Below are 19,992 nucleotides of genomic sequence, written 5' to 3'. Positions count from 1 at the left end.
CACCCCCCAGGGCACCCCGCACCCCGCAGGGCAGGGGCGGTGCGGGACGGGGGGCCAGGGGCTGCTCCGGAGCTGCAAACTGCAATGAAAAGCTGACAGGCTCCCTCCTTGAGGAAAACATGACCTGCTGAGCACCCTGCCCGTGCCTTCCACGGCCGAGCAACGTGTCTTGAAGGCGACTGAGGGGGGGAGCAGATTGTTCCCCTGTGCCCCGGGTCCAAGTAAAGCAACCATTTCAGGGGGTATTTATTGTAGCACTCCTACATCTTCTGGTTTCAGTTGGAAGTCTTTGTCTCATCTTGGAGCATGGAGAATATGACAGCTCATTTTAAAAAAGAAAGTCATCAGGAGTGGGAGGTGTCTTGGCTTCTGTGACACCCTGGTCCTCAGGATTTGTATTTATTTTCCTAAAAACAAGTATGCTCACTGCCTTTTAAAAAAATTCTCACTTAACTAAAACACGTCTCGTAATTTACCAGCTGCAAACAGCTCATTGAACTGTACAGAATTCTTCTTCTCTGTCTCTTGCATCCAAGAAATCTGTGTTACTTACAGAGCTATTATTCCATCGTTTCTGTTCTTAGGTCTCTTGTCATCCGCTGCAGAACAGTTATTTGTCTGAACTGTAAGCTGCTTTCAGGAGTTTTTAGGAGAGGATTTGTAATCTATCAAATACAGCAGAATTAAAAGATTTCTGGTTACAGTTTTGCTAGCATTATTAAGGCTGAGGCACACACGTCTGCTTGCAGTTACCTTCCGGCTTTTTTTCTACCTGTAGATTTATATTTACCTGTTCAGTCTTATGGTCTGATTCTGCAGCAGTGGCAACGTTCAGAAATGCCATCCTGCGGAATGCAACGTGCATGTTTATTTACACTTTCTTCTAGCTGCAGTGGTTAGATGAGGGAGGCATTGTTGGTGTTATGGGACTGGATGAGGCTTGTCGAGGAACGGTTTCAAGGGTGGCCACCACCAGGATGGTGGTTTGCCTGGTTCAGCACGAGCACTGGGCTGGCTTGTTGGTGTGGGAAGCAGAGGTGCATTGCTTCAATGCAGCACCCTGCTATTTTGGGGATGGAGGTGCAGCAGCAAGGCTGTGTGGGCGCCTCTGCCTTGTACCTACCGATGCGGTGCCCATGTCTGCAGTCGCTGCTCCAGTCCTGTCAGCTTAGATTTGAAGGGAGGAAATGATCCTTGTGTTTAAATTTACAATCTAAAATGCATGGAGTACACCAGCATCACTGGCTTGTTATTTGGAGCTTATAGGCTACAAGGTCTGAGCGCAGTGGCAACGTTCAGAAATGCCATCCTGCGGAATGCAACGTGCATGTTTATTTACACTTTCTTCTAGCTGCAGTGGTTAGATGAGGGAGGCATTGTTGGTGTTATGGGACTGGATGAGGCTTGTCGAGGAACGGTTTCAAGGGTGGCCACCACCAGGATGGTGGTTTGCCTGGTTCAGCACGAGCACTGGGCTGGCTTGTTGGTGTGGGAAGCAGAGGTGCATTGCTTCAATGCAGCACCCTGCTATTTTGGGGATGGAGGTGCAGCAGCAAGGCTGTGTGGGTGCCTCTGCCTTGTACCTACCGATGCGGTGCCCATGTCTGCAGTCGCTGCTCCAGTCCTGTCAGCTTAGATTTGAAGGGAGGAAATGATCCTTGTGTTTAAATTTACAATCTAAAATGCATGGAGTACACCAGCATCACTGGCTTGTTATTTGGAGCTTATAGGCTACAAGGTCTGAGCCCCAGACTAGCCTCTGAATTTTTAGTAATACAGTTAAATCTTCCTAAGCAACTCAGAGATTAACAGAGGGAGACGACTGGCCAAAGTTCAGAGGTTCTGGAGTGGTCGTGTGTGATGTGAACCACTGGACAAAGTGTTTGTCCATATTTTTCCACTTAAACCGTTTTCCAGATGCTCTGGGTTTGGAGCATCAGATGCAGGCAGACATGATTGCATATGTGTCTGAAATTTATGCCTTATTATTGCGTTGTTTTTCTTACATGTCAAAATACATACTTAAGCTTGGAGGAGAAGAAAAGGAGCAGATAACTGCACATTTCAAAACTGCAGGGGGCTTTGTTGTTGTTTTAATTTTCTATTTTTGTATCCTGTTGCTTGCAGCATCTGATCAGATTAAGAAGTGAGATACGTATATATTTTATATTTTTTTTCATGCTTTATCACCTATACACGATATATAAAAGCATAACAAAACATCTTCCTCCTCATTCTTGGAAAATCAGAGAATAGGGGAGGAGGAGAAAAACTGTCAGGTGTGAGGAGGCCTAGCGTGCTGTACCTGTTGTCTTTCTTTGTTCTGTATCTTCTTGCCCATGCTGCCTGCCTGTGGGGCATGAAGCGCGTCCCTCGGGTTGTACAGGTGCGCTGGCCAGGTGCAGTGGGACGGGGCAGGGATGGACACCTCCTTCCTCTGCCCAGGTGGTGGTGATGTTCATGTAGGAAATTGCATCTGGAGATCTCCATCCTCTCATGGAAGGCTGGCGAGGCCCAGACCAGCAGGAGGAGAAAAGGAGGGAAGGCTGGACAGGATCCTCTGGACAGGATGCTCAGGTCTGGACTAAAAGCTTGCTGGCCTCTCTGCTGTGATTAAATGAGAAGTGATTTTGTCAGGTTTGGGTTCATGCAAGGAAAAAATATCAGCAATATTGCATTTATTTAACCAAAACCTATAAGCTTTCTGTCCACCATAGGAATGTAACACTTTTGCTTCATCCACTGATGGTTCAGATCAAAATTGGAAGTGTTCATTAGCAGTTTGTTGCTAAACAGCATTCTTGGAGTTATTTAGCAGTTTCTTTCTAACTTCTACATTGAAGTTACTTGATTGTATGTGTTTTCTTCTCAGCTTCCTATGGTGTGCCCTTTCCCATGTCACATAAACCAAACTGTTTTGTTTTCTCTTTCTTCCTGCTTTGCCATTTGTAACATGTGCTCAGCTGAGGTTCAGACTTCTTCCCCTCCAGTAGTTCTGAGCAAAATCCTCTGGCAAACTGGATCTTGTTTTGCAAAGTGGACAGAGGGGAAAGACACAAGATTGACTTTTAGGGGGGAGGTAAATCTAGGTCCCATCTTCCTGTTACAGTAATACTTATCAGATACTGGAACACAGTATAATAAATATCTCTTCTTCGCAGAGCCATAGCTGTAGTTCCTGAAGCAGTCCCACAGTTGTAATAATTCTTGCTCATGTGTGTTTGGGCTTTAAGAGAAGGCAGAAGCCGAGCAGCTGGATGTAGTGCAGTTGTGCCTTGGAAGTGTTAATAACCAATACTCAGAAGTCCCCCCCTGAGATTGCCATTTCATCCGAGGAAATGGAGAGGTGCCGGGGAGGAGTACAAGGCAAATCTGAAATTTGGTGACATTTGCTCATGAGGCAGGGCACTTTGACAGAGACGGGGCTTTCCTGTGCCCTGGATGTAACGACACCCACCAGGTGTGGGGTGGATTCAGCTGTGCAGGGGTGTGAGATGTGTGTCCGTCTGTGCGTGGGGCCGGGGGGCTTGAGCTTGAGAGGGTCAGAAATAAGGTAAAATGAAAACTAAAATCTCAGCGTTAGATGCCAGTCCACTGAGGTCACAGTTAAATTTACTTGCAGAGAAAGGAACTGGACATTGGTGGTGCAGTGTGTTTGGCCTGTTAATTTAGGAGCTGGTTTACTGAAGGAGGAGGGGAGCAAAATAAATGCTGGTTTATAAATACATCTCCTCTGTCTATTAATTAATATTTTTGGTCATATGTTATATAAATAGACCTGTACTTTGTGCAGTGTTCTGGTGAAGTGTTATCTCTAGAAAAAGATGAAAGCTGCATTTGGTGTTTCAAATAAAAACAGAGCTTAATATCAGAATTCCTCTGTTAATGTTGGCTCACGGTGAGGGTCAACCTGTGGCCTGCAGAGCAAGCCTCTTGCCCTCTGCAGATGTTGCTCCATGCCCACAACAAAGCAGCTTAGGAATCAGAGCCTGATTTTTATTTTATTCTATTTTTCCTTTTGTTGTTGTTGTTGTGTTTTTTGTTTGTTTATTTTTTTTGGGGTGTTGTTTTTGTTTTTGGTGAAAGGCCAAGAATAAAACACTGCAAACCAGGCTATGCAGACATGGCTCCTCTGTTTTTTTGCCTGGCTTTCTGAATTCAGTAGATCCCTCTGGGTTTACTTCCCTTAAGCTGCTGGTAGAGAGAAAGCAATTGGTATTACCATGTTTGTTTTTAAAACGGATGCATTTTAGTCCCAATATAATAGTTCTCACCAACTGGTCTCTCACCCCTGAGGAACGGCAGGAGGTCTGTGATGCCTGGGAGTTGCACTGCTCGTGCAGTTGAGGAAAAGAATTTGCCACCATATTAGAAGCATGTTCGGACCTCAGCACTGCAAACACGTGGCAGCACAAACTTGCACGAGGTACTAAAGCCAGAGCTCTGCATCCAGGCTGTGCGAGGATGCCCGCTTCCCAGATCCCAGCTGAATCTGCAGGGCTGGTTAAATTTTGCTATGAGGAGAATGCAGTAGTCAGTTCTACTCGATTAATTCCACCCGGGCCGTTTCTTCCCCAGCCTGTAAGCAGTGTGTCCAGTTCAAAACAAATGGAAAAACCCCAACAACCGGGAGGAGTGCATACAGGGCAGGGTGAGTGCTTATGCTCAGGTTTGGTGTTGCACTGCTCCTTGTCTCTGGAGATTAGGGTGGTGGGCTGTAATACTTTCAGTTGTGTCTCACGGAAGGTTATATGTGTGGGCAGGGAATTCCCTGGAAGAGAATCGGGGTCTTCCCAGTGAAAAGCTGTGTAGCACACTCCAGGAAACAAAAAGGCTGCAGGAGTGTGAGCTGTGGGCTCTTACGCTCCCATGCTCTTGGGAGTGGGAATTGGATGCAGACACTTAGTGTGTAGCACCTTGTAAAACTTCTTGCTTTGTTTGTTCTTACTCTTTTTGGCCTAGGCAAAAGCTGAAGTGCAGGCAACATGGTCCACACGTGGCCCTCCCAAGTGCTGTGCGACCTTAGGTGCAGGTGCATCCCCTGCTCATGGGGTTGGTTGTACAGCACCTTGCCAGCCCTGCCTGTAAAGAAAGCCCTGGCACCTGCAGTGCACTTGTCGCCGTTTGAAGCACTTTGTTCACTGGCCTGCTGTGCTCCCCGTAGTGCTTCAAAATGCACTGGCAACTGGTGGCAACGTGGTGATTCACAGCTGGGACCTGACACCCCTTAGCATTGGGGAAGAAGTTTCTGCAGTGTTGCTGATACATCCCTGCTCTTGTCAGGAGCTGTGCTGGCTTCGTTCCGATGAGATGCTCTGTCTGGTGGGGCAAAGGGACAGGGGAGCAGGGGGAGGTGTCACATTAATGGAACAGGCAGTGCACTGTGCACAGAGCAGGATATCTCAGCCCAAAATTAATGTGGGCAGTTCCTGCTGGTTCAGCCATAAGCTGGTAGAAAGTCGACTTCGAGGGGGACTTGTCTTTCTGTGTTAGTCTCATCATCTCAATTACCACCTATTTTTTTTAGATGGGTCTGCTGAATGCTGCATCAATCAAATGCTCAAATCCAATGTCTAGAAATGTTGTTTATGGGAGTGAGGGTGGTTGTAGGGGACAGCTCTGGGGACATGGTCTTGGAAATGGCACAGCATCTTGCACACCAATCTCTGTGTTTACTTGGCTCCCTCCCTTCTTTCAAATCTCTTTTTGACAATTTATTCACAAAGGAAGTTTAACTGCTGCTTCATAGCTGGTGAACTGCTCAGAATTTGCTAAAGGGATATTAGGGCCGTCTGAGCAGTAGCGTTGCTGATCCCCTCCCTCTGAATCTGTGATTTTGCTATTGATTTTTTTACTGTTGGCTTTTCCCTTTTATTTTTATCTGAACTTTTTATTGACACCTTTCTTTCATCACTACGCCCCAGGTTTTGCATGGAGATTCAGAGCCCAGTACAGTGAAGTTAAGCTGTACACCAAAAGCCTTCCTTCTCTTGCAGCCACTTTTGAAAGGTTCCACAGACCATTTGTCTGAAAACCAAAGTCATGCATCTGTCTCCTTTACAGTAGTGTATATATATCTATATATCTATATCTTCTTAGTCCTGGCCTACAATTTATCTTTTACTGAAGTAATAAAAGACTCTGTTCTGAAACAGAGGTAGTGCTTTGGGTACTGGCTTGTGTGTGGATGAGTGGATGGGTTTTTTCCCCTCACTTCAGGTTGCATGAAGAACAAAAAGCTGGATATTCTAGCAAAGTACTGTGCTGTAGACAGTGAAGAAGAGAATAAACAATGTTTAGAGAGAGGTTAAACTCTTCTGAAAAAACATCATGTTTATAATAGGGTATTCAGCCTGTTCTGTAGGTGGAGCAACTGCCAGGTAAATGTTAAAACTCTCAGTTTCGGTTCCCGGATAGGGCCTGATAGTTGAGGCATTAGTCAGCCTCCCTGCACGTCCTGAAATGTGTGGCTGGTGCCTGTGTTTGCACACATTGCTGAGGCTTCTGCATCCCAGAGAGCTCTGCAGAGAGGCACACATTTGCTGCTGCTGTTTGGTAGCTGGCATAACCAGGGCAGGCAGCTGTGCCCCTCCAAAGCTGGGCTGGCAGGATTTATCCCAGGCGAATTCCAGGGTCACCCTTTGTGAGCCAGAGGTGCCTTGTGGGTGTGCTGCCTGCAGATCTTCCAGGTATTAATTGCATCTTCCCTGAACCCAGGAAAATACTCTCTGCAGGCTGAATTTCTTGGCTGATGATTCTGCTGGTGCAGTGGTCACTGTGTGTGCTCACCAGAGATGGTTCTGAGCTCCACTGCAGCAGGCAGGTTGGAATTGTCTCATTGCAGTGATTGTGTTAATCTTTTGTATAATTGTAAAACATGTCGGGGGGGTCATGCCATAGGGCTGAATCTAGGCCAGCCAGCAGTCGTTCTCTCCCGGAATCCCATGTGAAGAGTGTCTGTGCCTTAGACAGGACCTTTGGGAGTGTTTGGGGAGAATGGTTCCTCCTGAACTCAAATGTTGGTGGATTTGGCATGTTTGTCGCTTTTCTTGGAGAGAAGGCTTGAGCTATCCCTGTATGTGTAGGAGTAGAAAACAAAAACAATATTCCCTTATAAGGGTGAAATGGCAAAGCCAGGAAATCTCAGCAAATGCAGCCCACCTTGACCTGTGGGCACAGAATAAGTGTAAAACACTTTCAGTGTGGCTGCATTGGTCAGGAGCACTCGCACGGCACAGTAGGAGCATGGATTTTACCTGATGGTGGCTCACTTGCTGCAACAAGTTAAAAAAATTAAATTCATAGGCTTTTCAGAAACAGGTATCAGGTAGTGGCTGAGATAACTGGTGTCTTGGTAACAGTACTGGAATGCTTTCCAGTTAAAATGGATTAACATCAGTTCTGAACCTCGTGTGCATTTGAGTTTTCTTCTACATCTAGGGGGTCAGTTTGCTTAATTCCTTTCAAGATCAGGAGCTGTGCCAGGCTGAAATAGGCAGCTTGTGGATTTGTTCGTTGGTTATTTCTTTGCATGAGCTTTGCTTTCTTTTATCCCCTCTCTGTGGCTGGAGAGATGCTTCCGTCACCAGGATCACCTGGGTATGCCGCAGCATCCAGCCGCCTGCGCCTGTGCGGGGAGAGGCAGAACAGCTTTGCCACCGGGCACGTCGTGCGGTTGTGCGGGAGGAGTTTCTCACCCTGGGATGTCTCTGCTCATTCGATGGACTGTGCACTTCCACCTCCACAAAGGCGTCCCGGTCAGCACCTCACCCCCAGATGCAGGCAGGGGTGGCAGCACCTTCCAGGAGAGCTGCTTTGACGTAAAAAAAGCTGCCACCGCCTTTGTGTCTTTTGATCCTTAAGTACTGCAAATATTTTTCAGTTGGGCAAAACTACAGGTCCGGGAAGTTGCTGGTTTTGAAGTGGCGACAATAACTTCGTTTTAGGAGTGTTTTTAATCTAAGCTGTATAAATAAATAGAATTAATATTCCCAGCTGAATCAATTTAAAAAAGAAACCAACATAAAAATCCTCCCAAGAAGTCAGGGCCACTTTCTAATGGCAAAGTGCTGAGGCATGGGTTGGGGGGAAAAAAAAGCCTTGGATCCTAGTAGATTGGAAGAGAATAGCATGCTGATATGGTCAGGTCAGGGACCATGACTATTTTTTTTTCCCTGTTTGTAGACTCAGAAGACTTAAGAAAGGCTTTTTCTTTTTTGCCACTAAGGTGTCAACAGCTGATTTTTCCTTCTGCTTTTCTGTGGGCTTGAAAGCTGGCTTTTTGGGTGCTTTTTACTCTTACCTGTTACCATTTAGATCTTCTAATGCTTTCTGCCCCCTCATAATTTTTCTTCACAGATGAAAACCTTGTGGGCTGTTTTTATTACTAACCTGCTCATTTTTTTATGTCAAATTCTGTTTCTGAATCTATTGAACACTAATAAATGCAAATTTATTATAATTCCCCCCCTAAACCCACCGTTTACTCATGGAAATTAAGTTGATACCTTGAAGAATCTAAGGGATGTAAAAGTGAACTAAATTTAACAGCGAGGCTGTTTCATAATCCATATAGATACATGTTTTAGAGAGCTCTTTTGCAACTTATGCAGGTGTTGGCTCTTAAATATTCTAAATCTTGGTCTTTATCCTTTTCTCTAATGTTTGTTTTCTCTTTTTAATAGGTCGTCACACAATGAACTAGAAAAACATAGGTAAGTCTTGAAAAAAAGTGAATTAAAAGATACATGGCAGACATGAGTGTTAACATGCTTATTGAAGAATATTTTGTTGAGATTCTTTTGATTCTGCACTGAATAGTTTGTTAAGTTGGGGGGGAGGGGTATAAACTAAAATCTAATAGGTATGATATTATTTGCCTTTTTGATGTTGTTTAGTATGCTATTTTGAAACATCCCTGATAATTAGCTTTTGGACTGGTTAGTGCTGTAACCAGTTAACTGTGCTGTTACTGATAAAAGACTCGGATTGCTGCAGATGTTTGCTAGAGGTTTTTAAATGCTTTAAGTACAATCAAATTATTTTGTGATGAAGATGGGTGATTTTTGGGGAATAATATGTCACAGGGTTATTCTGTGTTTTTTTTAAAGTATGCCTAAAATGCAGTTAATTTTCATCTTGCATGTAAGTACCTACAGATGCATTTTTCCCCTCCGTCTGCTTCCTTGCTGGTACGTGTCCTGTCCAAAGAGCTGTGTGTGGGCTAGAAATCAGCAACTCCTGGGCTGCAGCCCTGTTCTGTGTATCCAGTGCTGGGAAAAGCTGTACTTACTTACCAAGGACATTCGTTAGACCCTGAAGACCCACTTTTTAAAGAACTCATGTTTGCACGGTGTTGGAGGCAGTGTTTACTGTCTACCTTGTCAGAGTGTTTGCAGATGGGCTTTGTAGCTGTAGGAAGTGTCCTGGGGTGTGCTGCTCTGAAGGTGCCAGTCTTTGGCTTTCGGTTCCCTGGCTGATCAGAGCCCTGGCACCTTCACCGCAGGATCCCTGCCTTTCACTTACCCCTCATGCAACAGGACAGACTTTCTTTCAGGTAGCTTTTTGTTCTTTTTCATGTAGCTTGTGGTCTTTCGGGTTTCATCCATCCAGAGAAAGTGAGGGGTGTATGTGTGAATATGACTTAAACCTCTTTGCATGCTTCTAAAGAACGTGAAACGTGGTTGATGGCACAACAAGACTGAATGCACTGAGGGGTTTTTTTGTGTGTTGTTCTGTGGCTGCAGTTATGTAGCAGCTAGACCATCACTTCCCTTGCATGCCTACATGCTTTCCTGTAGTTTAATTGTAATATGAGTAAACTACAGCTATACCTAATAGCCACGTGGTCATCCTAGAGATGAGAGGAACAGGGGAAGGCTCAAGCTCACAAACACAGGCCGAGGCTGCAGAATGCAGAGCATTGGCTAAGGTGGTTAAATCAGCTGGCAGAAGTTCTGCTGACAAGAGTCTTCAGGAAAACAACTTCACGCAAAATTCTGTCCTTTGGTCACACTTAGATTATTTTTAAAAAAATTTTTTTTGGCCCCGACTGTGCTTCTTTCTCACTCTCATTTTTATTTTACCATCCTCTTTCCAGTTATTCTGTTTCATTTCATCATTTTCCCCTGCTTTATCACTGCTGACTCACAAAAATTTAAACTGCATATTCCTGGTTTGTTTTTTTTCTTCTATGCATTTTTATAACCTGGGCATGGAGTTGCCTCTTCTTCCCCCTGCTCTGCCTTAACATGTTTAAGCTGCTCAGTAAATGAGGCACAGCAGCATTTGCAGCAGATGCAGGGGCAGAAGAAGGATCTATTAATTGTTCAATCTCTGTTCTCACTTTCAGTTTTGTGTTGTATCTTTGTAATAGCTGGACCATATAGTATCTGCCTTGCTAGCTTTTCTTTCTCTGCCATCTCAAGGTCAAAATCAGTAAACTGCAAGGTGTGTCTTGTGATTATGCAACTAATATTTGTTAGAGCTGCTGCTTGCTGTACCTCCTACAGTTACACTATACTTGCAGCCAGATTTTACTATTCCTGGTGAGAATCTGCAAATTAGTGCAAGATTCTTGTGTGTGCAAACAGGTGTTCACAAAAGCAGATGAGGAGTGTACAATTGTAGTTACCTAATCGGGGAAAAAAATTGGCGCAAAGGACTCCTGTAATTCTATTTTTTGTTAACAACCCCCTCCTCCAGCACTGTGGGTGTATGAGCTGATAATCCCGATCATAATGTCTTTCGCTCTGTTTTACTAAAACTGCATTAAAATCCATCAAGCAACTTGGAAAGTTTAGTGGAAAATTCCCAGCCATAGTGAGTCTCCGTAGCAGCTGGTCCTTGCAGCAGAGCCTGTCCTCTTCTCCCGTGCAGCCCTGCCCTGCCAGCTGTGAAGCACTGGATGTTGATTTTGGAGGTGTATCCTTTCCAGGACCAGCGTCTTTGACTCACCACAGCCATGATGCTTCTGGCTGAGGCACACTTGGTTATCTCACAGGAGCCTGTCAAGGAGGAAGAGAGGAGATGGCTGCTCATATCCTCCTCCTTGCCCAGTCCCCCACGTGGTGTCTGTGGGCTGGACTGAAGTGCTGGAGGGCAGGGAAATGGCTTCCTCTTTTACAGGGCCTTTGTGTCCTGGATGAGGGTGACCAGAGCTGCCACTGACCAGACAGCCACAGTAGACATGTACTGGTACATGGTGCTATTTGATGTTCTGCACTGGTGCTGCACAGAAGAGGTTTTATCTCTGGTTTTGACGTCAGTAGGAATAGCAGCAGTTGATCTGTGTGTGTGTGTGTGTGTGTGTGTGCAGACTCGGCTGTTTGGCACCACTACTTTAATTTGCATTTTCTACTGCTGGGTCTGTTCTCTATGCTCTTGAGGGGATGCTCAGAGGAAGACAAATGGAGGCACAGACATAATTCCAACAAGAACTCTCATTATATGATAGAACTCAGACTACAGTTATGGCAAAATGTTGGTCAGCAACTTATACATAAAATTCCTTTTTCTCTGCTTCAAGGCTCCCTACAATACCCTGCTCAGAACTTCAGTGTGTGCTCACCAGAGTGGAATTCTGTAAGGACTCATCCTTCCAGTGGCAGTCCTGTTTTGGTGCTGTGTGATTAAGGTTTGCATCTCAGAGCCATGAAATAGGAAACCCCCTAAACAAAAAGTGGGAAGGCAGAAAATCTTCTGACTTAAGGTCAGATGAGGTTCTAGAAGGTACTTTAATAATTACAGACAGGTCAATCAGAATGGCACTCAGATGTAACTTAGTTCCTAATGACAAATATATGCATGTATATTCATGGATATATTTTTTGTTGTTGTTTCTAGCCAAAATATTATATGTATCATTATGCTTTCACAGAGCAATGTAAATAAGTACATTGGTAATAATGCAATTTTTAAATTTGACCTAACCTGACACCTGTACAGAGGATTTCAACTTTCAGAGTGCAAAAAGCCTCAAGAATCCACGAGAGACTCAAGCTTCTTAAAAAGACATGGCATAATCTCATTTATTTGCATCAATTTATACTAGTTCTACATGACAATGTAATAACCAAGGTATATCCCCCTGAAGATTGCACTGAGATCTTCACAATGCTCTGTGCAGGCAGTGAGTCATTGCCCTCTGTTATTCTTGTGTGGACTTGTTGCCCCAGCTTGCTGAGGACTGCAGGAGGAAGCAGCACTTCCCTGCCGTGGTCCATCCTTCCTTGTCAGGGGTAGATGGAGCCCTGCTGAAGGATACTGGGATTGACCTGTCAGGGCTCCTCTGGTGACAGAGTCATTTCCACCCTGCTTGGCTATGAGGAGCTCTGCTGCAAGAGGGCTTCAAGACCATGTCATTTCTATGGCCAGGTCTTTGAAAGCAGCTTGTGAAACGGAATGCTTTTAAAGAACAGCTTTTAAGAATTAGTGAGGAAGTCAGCAAGGCACGTGCTGCTGTCCCCAGGCTGGCAGTGTGTGAGCAGAATGAGTGCCTTGGCTGGGTGACCATGATGCAGCTTGGTCTAGATGGACACTTGCCACCTGCCTCTGTCAGACTGTTTATATTTTCCTCTGTGAGGGCTTTTTTGTTTTTTTTTTTAATCAAGAGGGAGGGAAGGGACAGATTAGCCAGAGCAGAAGTTGTCTTGCCTGCATGCCACAACATAGTAAACTCCTGGCAAGCAGTGGGACTGTAATTAGAAGAGGGAGCTCATCAATGGTTTTGGGAGGATGAAGGGGCTATCTTGAGCATGGCAGTGCTCAGCAAGGCAGCATCTGAGTTGCAGGTGCACTCCTGCTTGGAGGAGTCAGCAGATCCCATCCCAGGTCCTTTGGCATGGGTTTGACAAAAGCTGTGCTGGGTGGAGGTAAAAACCAGGCATTGCTGTTGGCAGAGGTGGGCTCTAGAGACATTTCCCTGCCTTCCTGTGGAAGTTGCTCCAAGAATTGCACAGTGTTTAGCTCAATCACGGGGTGCTGGGGAGTCAGGGAACAGTTCTCACATGCACAGGGCTCTCTAGTTTGTAATGCAGTGAGCTGAGGCTGCTGTGGACATGGCCTGGAGCAGCTGAGTGGGACAGCCCTGAATTTTTAAAAGTGCAAGAGCAGGATAAGGAACACATGAGATGTAGTGACTTGCAAAACCATTTAGTAGAAGAAAACAAATCTTTCCTTCTTCCCAAATGAACGAAATGTATGCATTGTTTATGGTACTGATCAGGGGACACTGAAAGTGTTTCTGTGCATGCAGAAGGCAGTGCGGTCCTGAGTTTTGGGTGGTGCTTTGTGTATTCTCTAAACCTAAAATTTTGCCAGAAAAAAGGTGGTAGTAATGCATCTTCATAACTATGAAGGAATACCTGTATATAAATGCAAGTTGTGATGAAAACTACACATATTTTGGGGGGGTAGCATGGGGAGCATTATGACGTACAATATTAGCTGGTAAAGTAAACAGAGTAGGTGCCATTGAAGTTAAGTTCTAATACATAGTCATTTTTCTCATGGGGTGCAGATGAACTTGCCAGGAGCACAGTTACATTCTTCAGAACGTTAATTTCCCCCACCAGGGTTACTTGGAGTTTAAGGTTTGTATAGACTTGAGAGACTGCATAGATGGATGTCCTGAAATTCTGTCTGTGGTTCTTCATGATACTAAATTGCTGGGTTAATGAAAAGCAAGTAGTCACCAGTTGCTGATAAACTTGGGAGTTTTGAAAAAGAGCTGAAAGGTCATTGAAATAATAGCATAGCAAAACAATACATAATGTTTATTTTTATTGTGGATTGCCTTTTCAAAATCGCAAATTACTGTTGCAGTTGGTATTGTTACACAGCATAAAGATCTAGCTGCATTGACCCATCATGTTGAATGGCCACAGTGCAGCTGAGGAGATCCCCTACCCGGGTGCTGGAGGGCAGGTACTTCCCAGGAGGGATCACCCGGTATGGGCCTTGCTGCTGCACTTCCATCATGAGTTGAACCCAGCCTGGTTGCCCCAGCCCAGTTGCCTGCTGCTGTTGCTTGGTCCTGCTTCCTGCTGGCACAGGAGAGGGGGGGAGAAGCTTCTTCAGCCATTTCATTTTCCTGACCCAGCTCAATATCACAGGCACACCCAGATGCCAGTATGGGGAGAGGGTGGGATCGTATCTTTGAGTGACGGAATTAATTTAAAGTACAGAATAGTACAGTTTTCTTTTTGTCAGTTTAATATTTCTCCCAAGCATACAGTTTTGGCAGTTAGTGTGCTGGATAGGTCTTACTGACCTGGTATAGATCCCAGTGTTGTAAAAACTGCTGCCATTTCTAGGACATGTCCGGATTATACATAAGCCATCTAGATAATGTGGCTGCTACATTAGTTGTGGGAACCACCTCGTCTTGCTAGCAGGACTTAACCTCTGTGTGACATCTGTTTCTTTGGCATTTCTCATCAAGTAAGGAACTTTTTACACCATCAGGTTGGTGTGAAGTGGTTTATTGCAATTCAAGTGAATTGCAGTTAATAGACCTTTGCAGTGCTTAAAGACAGCTACCATGGTTTTGTCATCAGACCTCAGCTGGGACTGCCTCTCTGAGGATGCCTTAAGCCAGTGCAAGGCTGAGTCTCAGGTCAAACCCCCTTTTACCTATAATTTAACCTCAGGTTTCAAACAGAAGGGGAAAGTTTATAGCAGTGTTTGTCTCTTAAGTTGCTGTAACAAGTTTTTCTGTGGAGCTTGTTTAGCAAAGTCTATTAAGAACTGGACCCCCAAAATGGAAAATCAAGTCCTATGCTTCTGTTGAGAAGTCCCATGTTTCTGAGTCTGATGAATCCACAGAACTGCAGAAGTATAAGGTTTAAAGTTTTGTGCTGAAATACTATTGTTTCCTAAATTTTCCCCACCTCTAGACAGTCAGAATATGTCTGGACCTGTGGCTTATCCTGTACTAGATGCTGCAATAGCTAAATGCCCATGTACTGAACTGGTGTCTTTTCAGTGCACAGAGCAGCTCACTTGATTATACACTCCCAAAAGAAGTGTCTTCCTACCTAGACTCTGCTTCGGAAAGGAAGGTTATATTAAGCAGATGAAGTTTGGAAGTTAGTCTGCTCAGAAGGTTATATTCCAGGTGTTGGAGATGTCCACATCCTCGTGCTTTGGACAGAGCTTTTATTTGGCAATGAGAAATGGACTGTAATACAGTCTTGAAATGAATTGTACCATCCTTTTTTGTGCTGAAGTCAGCTTTGAACTGCAGAGCCCAAGTGCAGTCTTGGGTCTGGGCTCCAGAAAGCTGCTTCCTGGCCAGCCAAACAGCCAGTGGAAAACAGATGGGTGAGGAACCAGGCGCACGTGTTTTTTCCACTTGAATTTGCTCATCCCTCCCTCCAAACATGAGTCCATTGTGTGTCAGCCTCTAATGGACAACATGAAAGGTGGTTTATGTTCTCAGCATCTGCTAATTGTCCTGTCCAATTCTTACATAGTGTGGTAGAAAGAGTGACCTGGCCTTGCACAAAAGGGAGGTCAATGGGTCAGTCTTCCAGGTAGTTCTAGGGCCATACAGGCAATGTCTAGATGCTGATTCCCTGCATATAGAGGAAGAGATGCCTGGTGGTGACTGCTCTCTTGATAGAAGAAAAATATTTGTTTTACCTATAATTTAACCTCAGGTTTCAAACAGAAGGGGAAAGTTTATAGCAGTGTTTGTCTCTTAAGTTGCTGTAACAAGTTTTTCTGTGGAGCTTGTTTAGCAAAGTCTTATTAAGAACTGGACCCCCAAAATGGAAAATCAAGTCCTATGCTTCTGTTGAGAAGTCCCATGTTTCTGAGTCTGATGAATCCACAGAACTGCAGAAGTATAAGGTTTAAAGTTTTGTGCTGAAATACTATTGTTTCCTAAATTTTCCCCACCTCTAGACAGTCAGAATATGTCTGGACCTGTGGCTTATCCTGTACTAGATGCTGCAATAGCTAAATGCCCATGTACTGAACTGGTGTCTTTTCAGTGCACAGAGCAGCTCACTTGATTATACACTCCCAAAAGAAGTGTCTTCCTACCTAGACTCTGCTTCGGAAAGGAAGGTTATATTAAGCAGATGAAGTTTGGAAGTTAGTCTGCTCAGAAGGTTATATTCCAGGTGTTGGAGATGTCCACATCCTCGTGCTTTGGACAGAGCTTTTATTTGGCAATGAGAAATGGACTGTAATACAGTCTTGAAATGAATTGTACCATCCTTTTTTGTGCTGAAGTCAGCTTTGAACTGCAGAGCCCAAGTGCAGTCTTGGGTCTGGGCTCCAGAAAGCTGCTTCCTGGCCAGCCAAACAGCCAGTGGAAAACAGATGGGTGAGGAACCAGGCGCACGTGTTTTTTCCACTTGAATTTGCTCATCCCTCCCTCCAAACATGAGTCCATTGTGTGTCAGCCTCTAATGGACAACATGAAAGGTGGTTTATGTTCTCAGCATCTGCTAATTGTCCTGTCCAATTCTTACATAGTGTGGTAGAAAGAGTGACCTGGCCTTGCACAAAAGGGAGGTCAATGGGTCAGTCTTCCAGGTAGTTCTAGGGCCATACAGGCAATGTCTAGATGCTGATTCCCTGCATATAGAGGAAGAGATGCCTGGTGGTGACTGCTCTCTTGATAGAAGAAAAATATTTGTTGAATTAGGTATTTAAATTTTTTTTTTTTTCCATTTAAGCTTGCTTAGCTACCTCTAGGCAGCTGAGCTGGAGCTTGATTTTTTTTTTTTTTTTTTTTTTTTAAGGTATTTAGGCAGCTAATGGCCTTAAGAAGCTGGCCTCTGAAACGAGTCTTACGTAATGTGATGGGAGTTGTTGGCTGAATCCTAACCAGTCAAGACTGTGGAAGCCCTTAGATGAAGACTGGGTATACTGAGGTGGTACCTGCAGTGGTTTGAAAAGGTGGCAAATTCACCTGAAAGCCAGTAGTGCAGCTCTGGCTGTTGGAGGGAAGATTCAGGGAACAGTCAGAGACTACATCGGAATTGTAGTAAAACATCTCTAAAAGGTTGGAGAATTGCTTGCAAGTCCTCTCCTCTCAACTGCCATCTTGGGAGCAATGCCTAACAAATTTATCCTCATTGATGTTTCAATTTAGGTAGCTAAACAAAAATACAAGGTGCCTGCCTGGTGTGTAATTGCTGCCAGAACTCAGCAGTTCCTGTGAAGCTGGGAGTAACATCAGTGTGTGCACAGGCACTGTGTGCTTTACATACCACATTAGCTGGTATTTACGAAACATAAAGGTAGCAAATGCTGTAACTCCCCAAGAAAGCTGACTTAATCCTGATGGCTAAGTGCTGTTGTGTTGACTGCTGAAGTGAACCGCAGGGGTGGAGCTAGGGAAATTTGGGAGCTGCTTGTGTGTGTTTGGCTGGAAGCAATTACTGGCTTTAGGTGCTAACAGGTATTTGAAATAGACTGTAAGGTGTCTTGGTTCCCACTGCCTGACTTTACATAAATGGCAAGTGGGTCCAGACTGCTGGTGCTTCCTTCCATTGCCAGATTATAACCTCAGGACACTGTGTTAAGAAATGTGGGCTGAGTTTTGTGGGGAAGAAAGAAGAAGCAGGAGCAAAGGGCAGAGAGTTTTGAAAAGCTGTTCTACACCTTCTCATCCCCAAATGGATCATTTTCAGATTCTGCTCAACTGCACCCTCTCTGGCACAGAGACAACTAGCTTTGTACTGTTCAATAGAAAGGGAAATAGGATGGAAATTAAATTATAAACAAGGCACTATCTGTGCTGTGGGAAGCTAAATCTAAACTTTGAGGCAGGACTGTCAGATGTCTGTAACTCTCCACTGTCTTCTGATGCCAGATCTTGTCACCGTTTGGGGGGGAAATATTACCTAAGTGTTGCTCAGCTTTTAATTCATATGAAAGTAAAAGTAACTATTGTAGCCTTGGAAGAGACCATCTTTAATTAGAGACAGTGCATTTAATCCTCCTAAATTTGTTTATATATACACTTCACTCTGTCTTTTCTATCCACTTTTAATTACAAGGTTTCAATGATGGAGTTGGAGATGTACAGCAAGACACTTGACAGTGTGTATTCTTAATTACTTCACAGTGATTTTTCTTCTTTTCCTTTTGTGTTCTCCCTTGGGGTCTGAACCAGCTTTGGTTGGCTGGAACAGGCACCTTGCTCTCATCATAGGGCACCCCAGCTGTCTTGTTGGAGAACATCTTAATTATCTATAGCAATAAAAGACAGCAACACCTTTCCTCCAGAAGCCAATTAACTTCACTTGTGTATGCTTAAGCTGCCACCATTAGCTACTCCCCCTAAGATGGCCACGAAGCTTTGGTAGGTACAGGTGCTGGGGAAGTACTAGCAAAAGCAAAAGCGGAAATAAGACTAAACATCCTTTTCTGGTACTGAACTTCCCAGTCAGAACTTAAAACTTCCTACCTCTGTGAATGAGAAAGCAATTGTTTTAACTGGAGATACAGCTGCCTTAATTCTGGTTAGGTTTTAAAACTGTGGTGTGAGTTGCTGTTGTTTCTTTTGGTGCATCCTGCACGTGGGAACAAATTGGGTGCTTGCTAGTTACCTGGCATTTGGATATAGAGGTACAACAGACAATGAAACCTCAGCCACAGGTACCCAGCACTGCAGGTACCAGTGCCTCACACTCTCCATTTAACTTGATGCACGAGCAGACTGCTTCATGCCGGCTGCCTGCCCTCCCGAGGCCGCGCGCTCGGCGTGTGACGGCAACGCGTGTTTTTAATTTAGCTAAAATAATTCAGCTTGACTCGCCTCTGCTTTAATTTGGCTTCATACAGTGGTGTAAAAAAAAAATAAAAAATCTAACACATTTCTCCCCTTGTTTGACATGTGTAAAATAACTGGGTCTATAGGGAGGTTTAAAATTAGGCAGAAACAGCTCTCCGGGCCTCGTGGCGTGCTCTCGTCACTTGGTGCTGTGCTACAGCTCAACTGCTCTGAGTGTTGTAGTCGCCCCCCTCCTTTTTTTTTTTAAGATCCTTCCTGTTGGCAAATGCCCTGAGACACAGTGTTCTTGCTTAGCATTTCGATGTGGGGACACAGTCTGATAATTAACGCTGGTTTCAAGCCATGAGCTGATTTGTAAGCAGTGACTTGCTCTGGGGTGTTGTCAGTCGATAAATGTATAGCTTGTGTGCACAGTGCCACACTGCACCTTGTGCCTTAAGTACCATGTGAGAGGGTCATGCACGGTCCCTGGAGCCGTTTGTGGGACTGCATCCTCTTCAGCTGCCTTTTGGTGAATGCATAATTTGTGGAAAATTATAGTTAGCATCCTGTTTCCCTCTTTGTGTCAGCCCGATGCAAACTCGTTGTTATTATGCAGCTTTTCCTTGTTTAAATAAATGCAGTTCTTTTTGACCTGTGCTCAGCAGTCCCCAGTAAATTGCTTAGAAGAGTGCTGTGAAAGGTGGCTTCTGAAAACACACCTGTTGCAGACCAGTGTTGTGGGTTTGGATTTGCTGTGCTTGTTTGCTTTGTGGTGTTTCCACTGCCAGTGAGCATTACCACACTCATGTAAGTGGTGATGAGTCCTCATCTGCTCTTGGGGTTTCAGGGGGGAGCACGTGTGAGTACATGTGTATCTCTGTGTAACTTCAAGTGACAACTACAACTTCTTGATACTGGAATGGCATGATCTTGCAATGACTCTTTCCTTATCTAATTAGGTCTGTCACCATTCTGAGGTAACAGACAAACTTAAAATCTTAAATTTCTCTGCAGTGTAATCTTAAGAAACTTGAGTGCCAGTAAGACAGATGGGTTTGAGAGGTCTAATTTGGGAGGACTGCTAAGTTGCAGTGTGTGTGTTTTAATGTGTGAAATGAATGGGTGGAAGGCTGGATGAATGAAGTATTAAATGTTTATTAAAAGTATGGCTGATTATTTTTTGTGGGCTCTGTTTTCAAGTGTGTATGAAGGTATTTCCATTTCTGGTCTATTTCCCCATATGGCTCTTTCCC

At 44.5% G+C, this 19,992-nt stretch overlaps 1 protein-coding gene across 1 annotated transcript in view; it reads left to right on the top strand.

Moving 5' to 3' along the window:
- Positions 1–19,992, top strand: part of MXD4 (MAX dimerization protein 4) — a 37,371-nt gene that overhangs the window by 1,095 nt on the left and 16,284 nt on the right. Inside the window, exon 2 of the mRNA XM_010000246.1 lies at positions 8,685–8,714. Within this exon, the coding sequence (XP_009998548.1) occupies positions 8,685–8,714 (30 nt within the window). The remainder of the gene's footprint in view (positions 1–8,684; positions 8,715–19,992) is intronic.

The sequence above is a fragment of the Chaetura pelagica genome, unplaced genomic scaffold (genome assembly GCF_000747805.2).
Source record: "Chaetura pelagica isolate M959 unplaced genomic scaffold, ChaPel_1.0 scaffold116, whole genome shotgun sequence".
Taxonomy (NCBI): Eukaryota; Metazoa; Chordata; class Aves; order Apodiformes; family Apodidae; genus Chaetura; species Chaetura pelagica.
The sequence above is the reverse complement of the archived record's forward strand: the minus strand, read 5'-3'. Positions and strand labels throughout refer to the sequence as shown.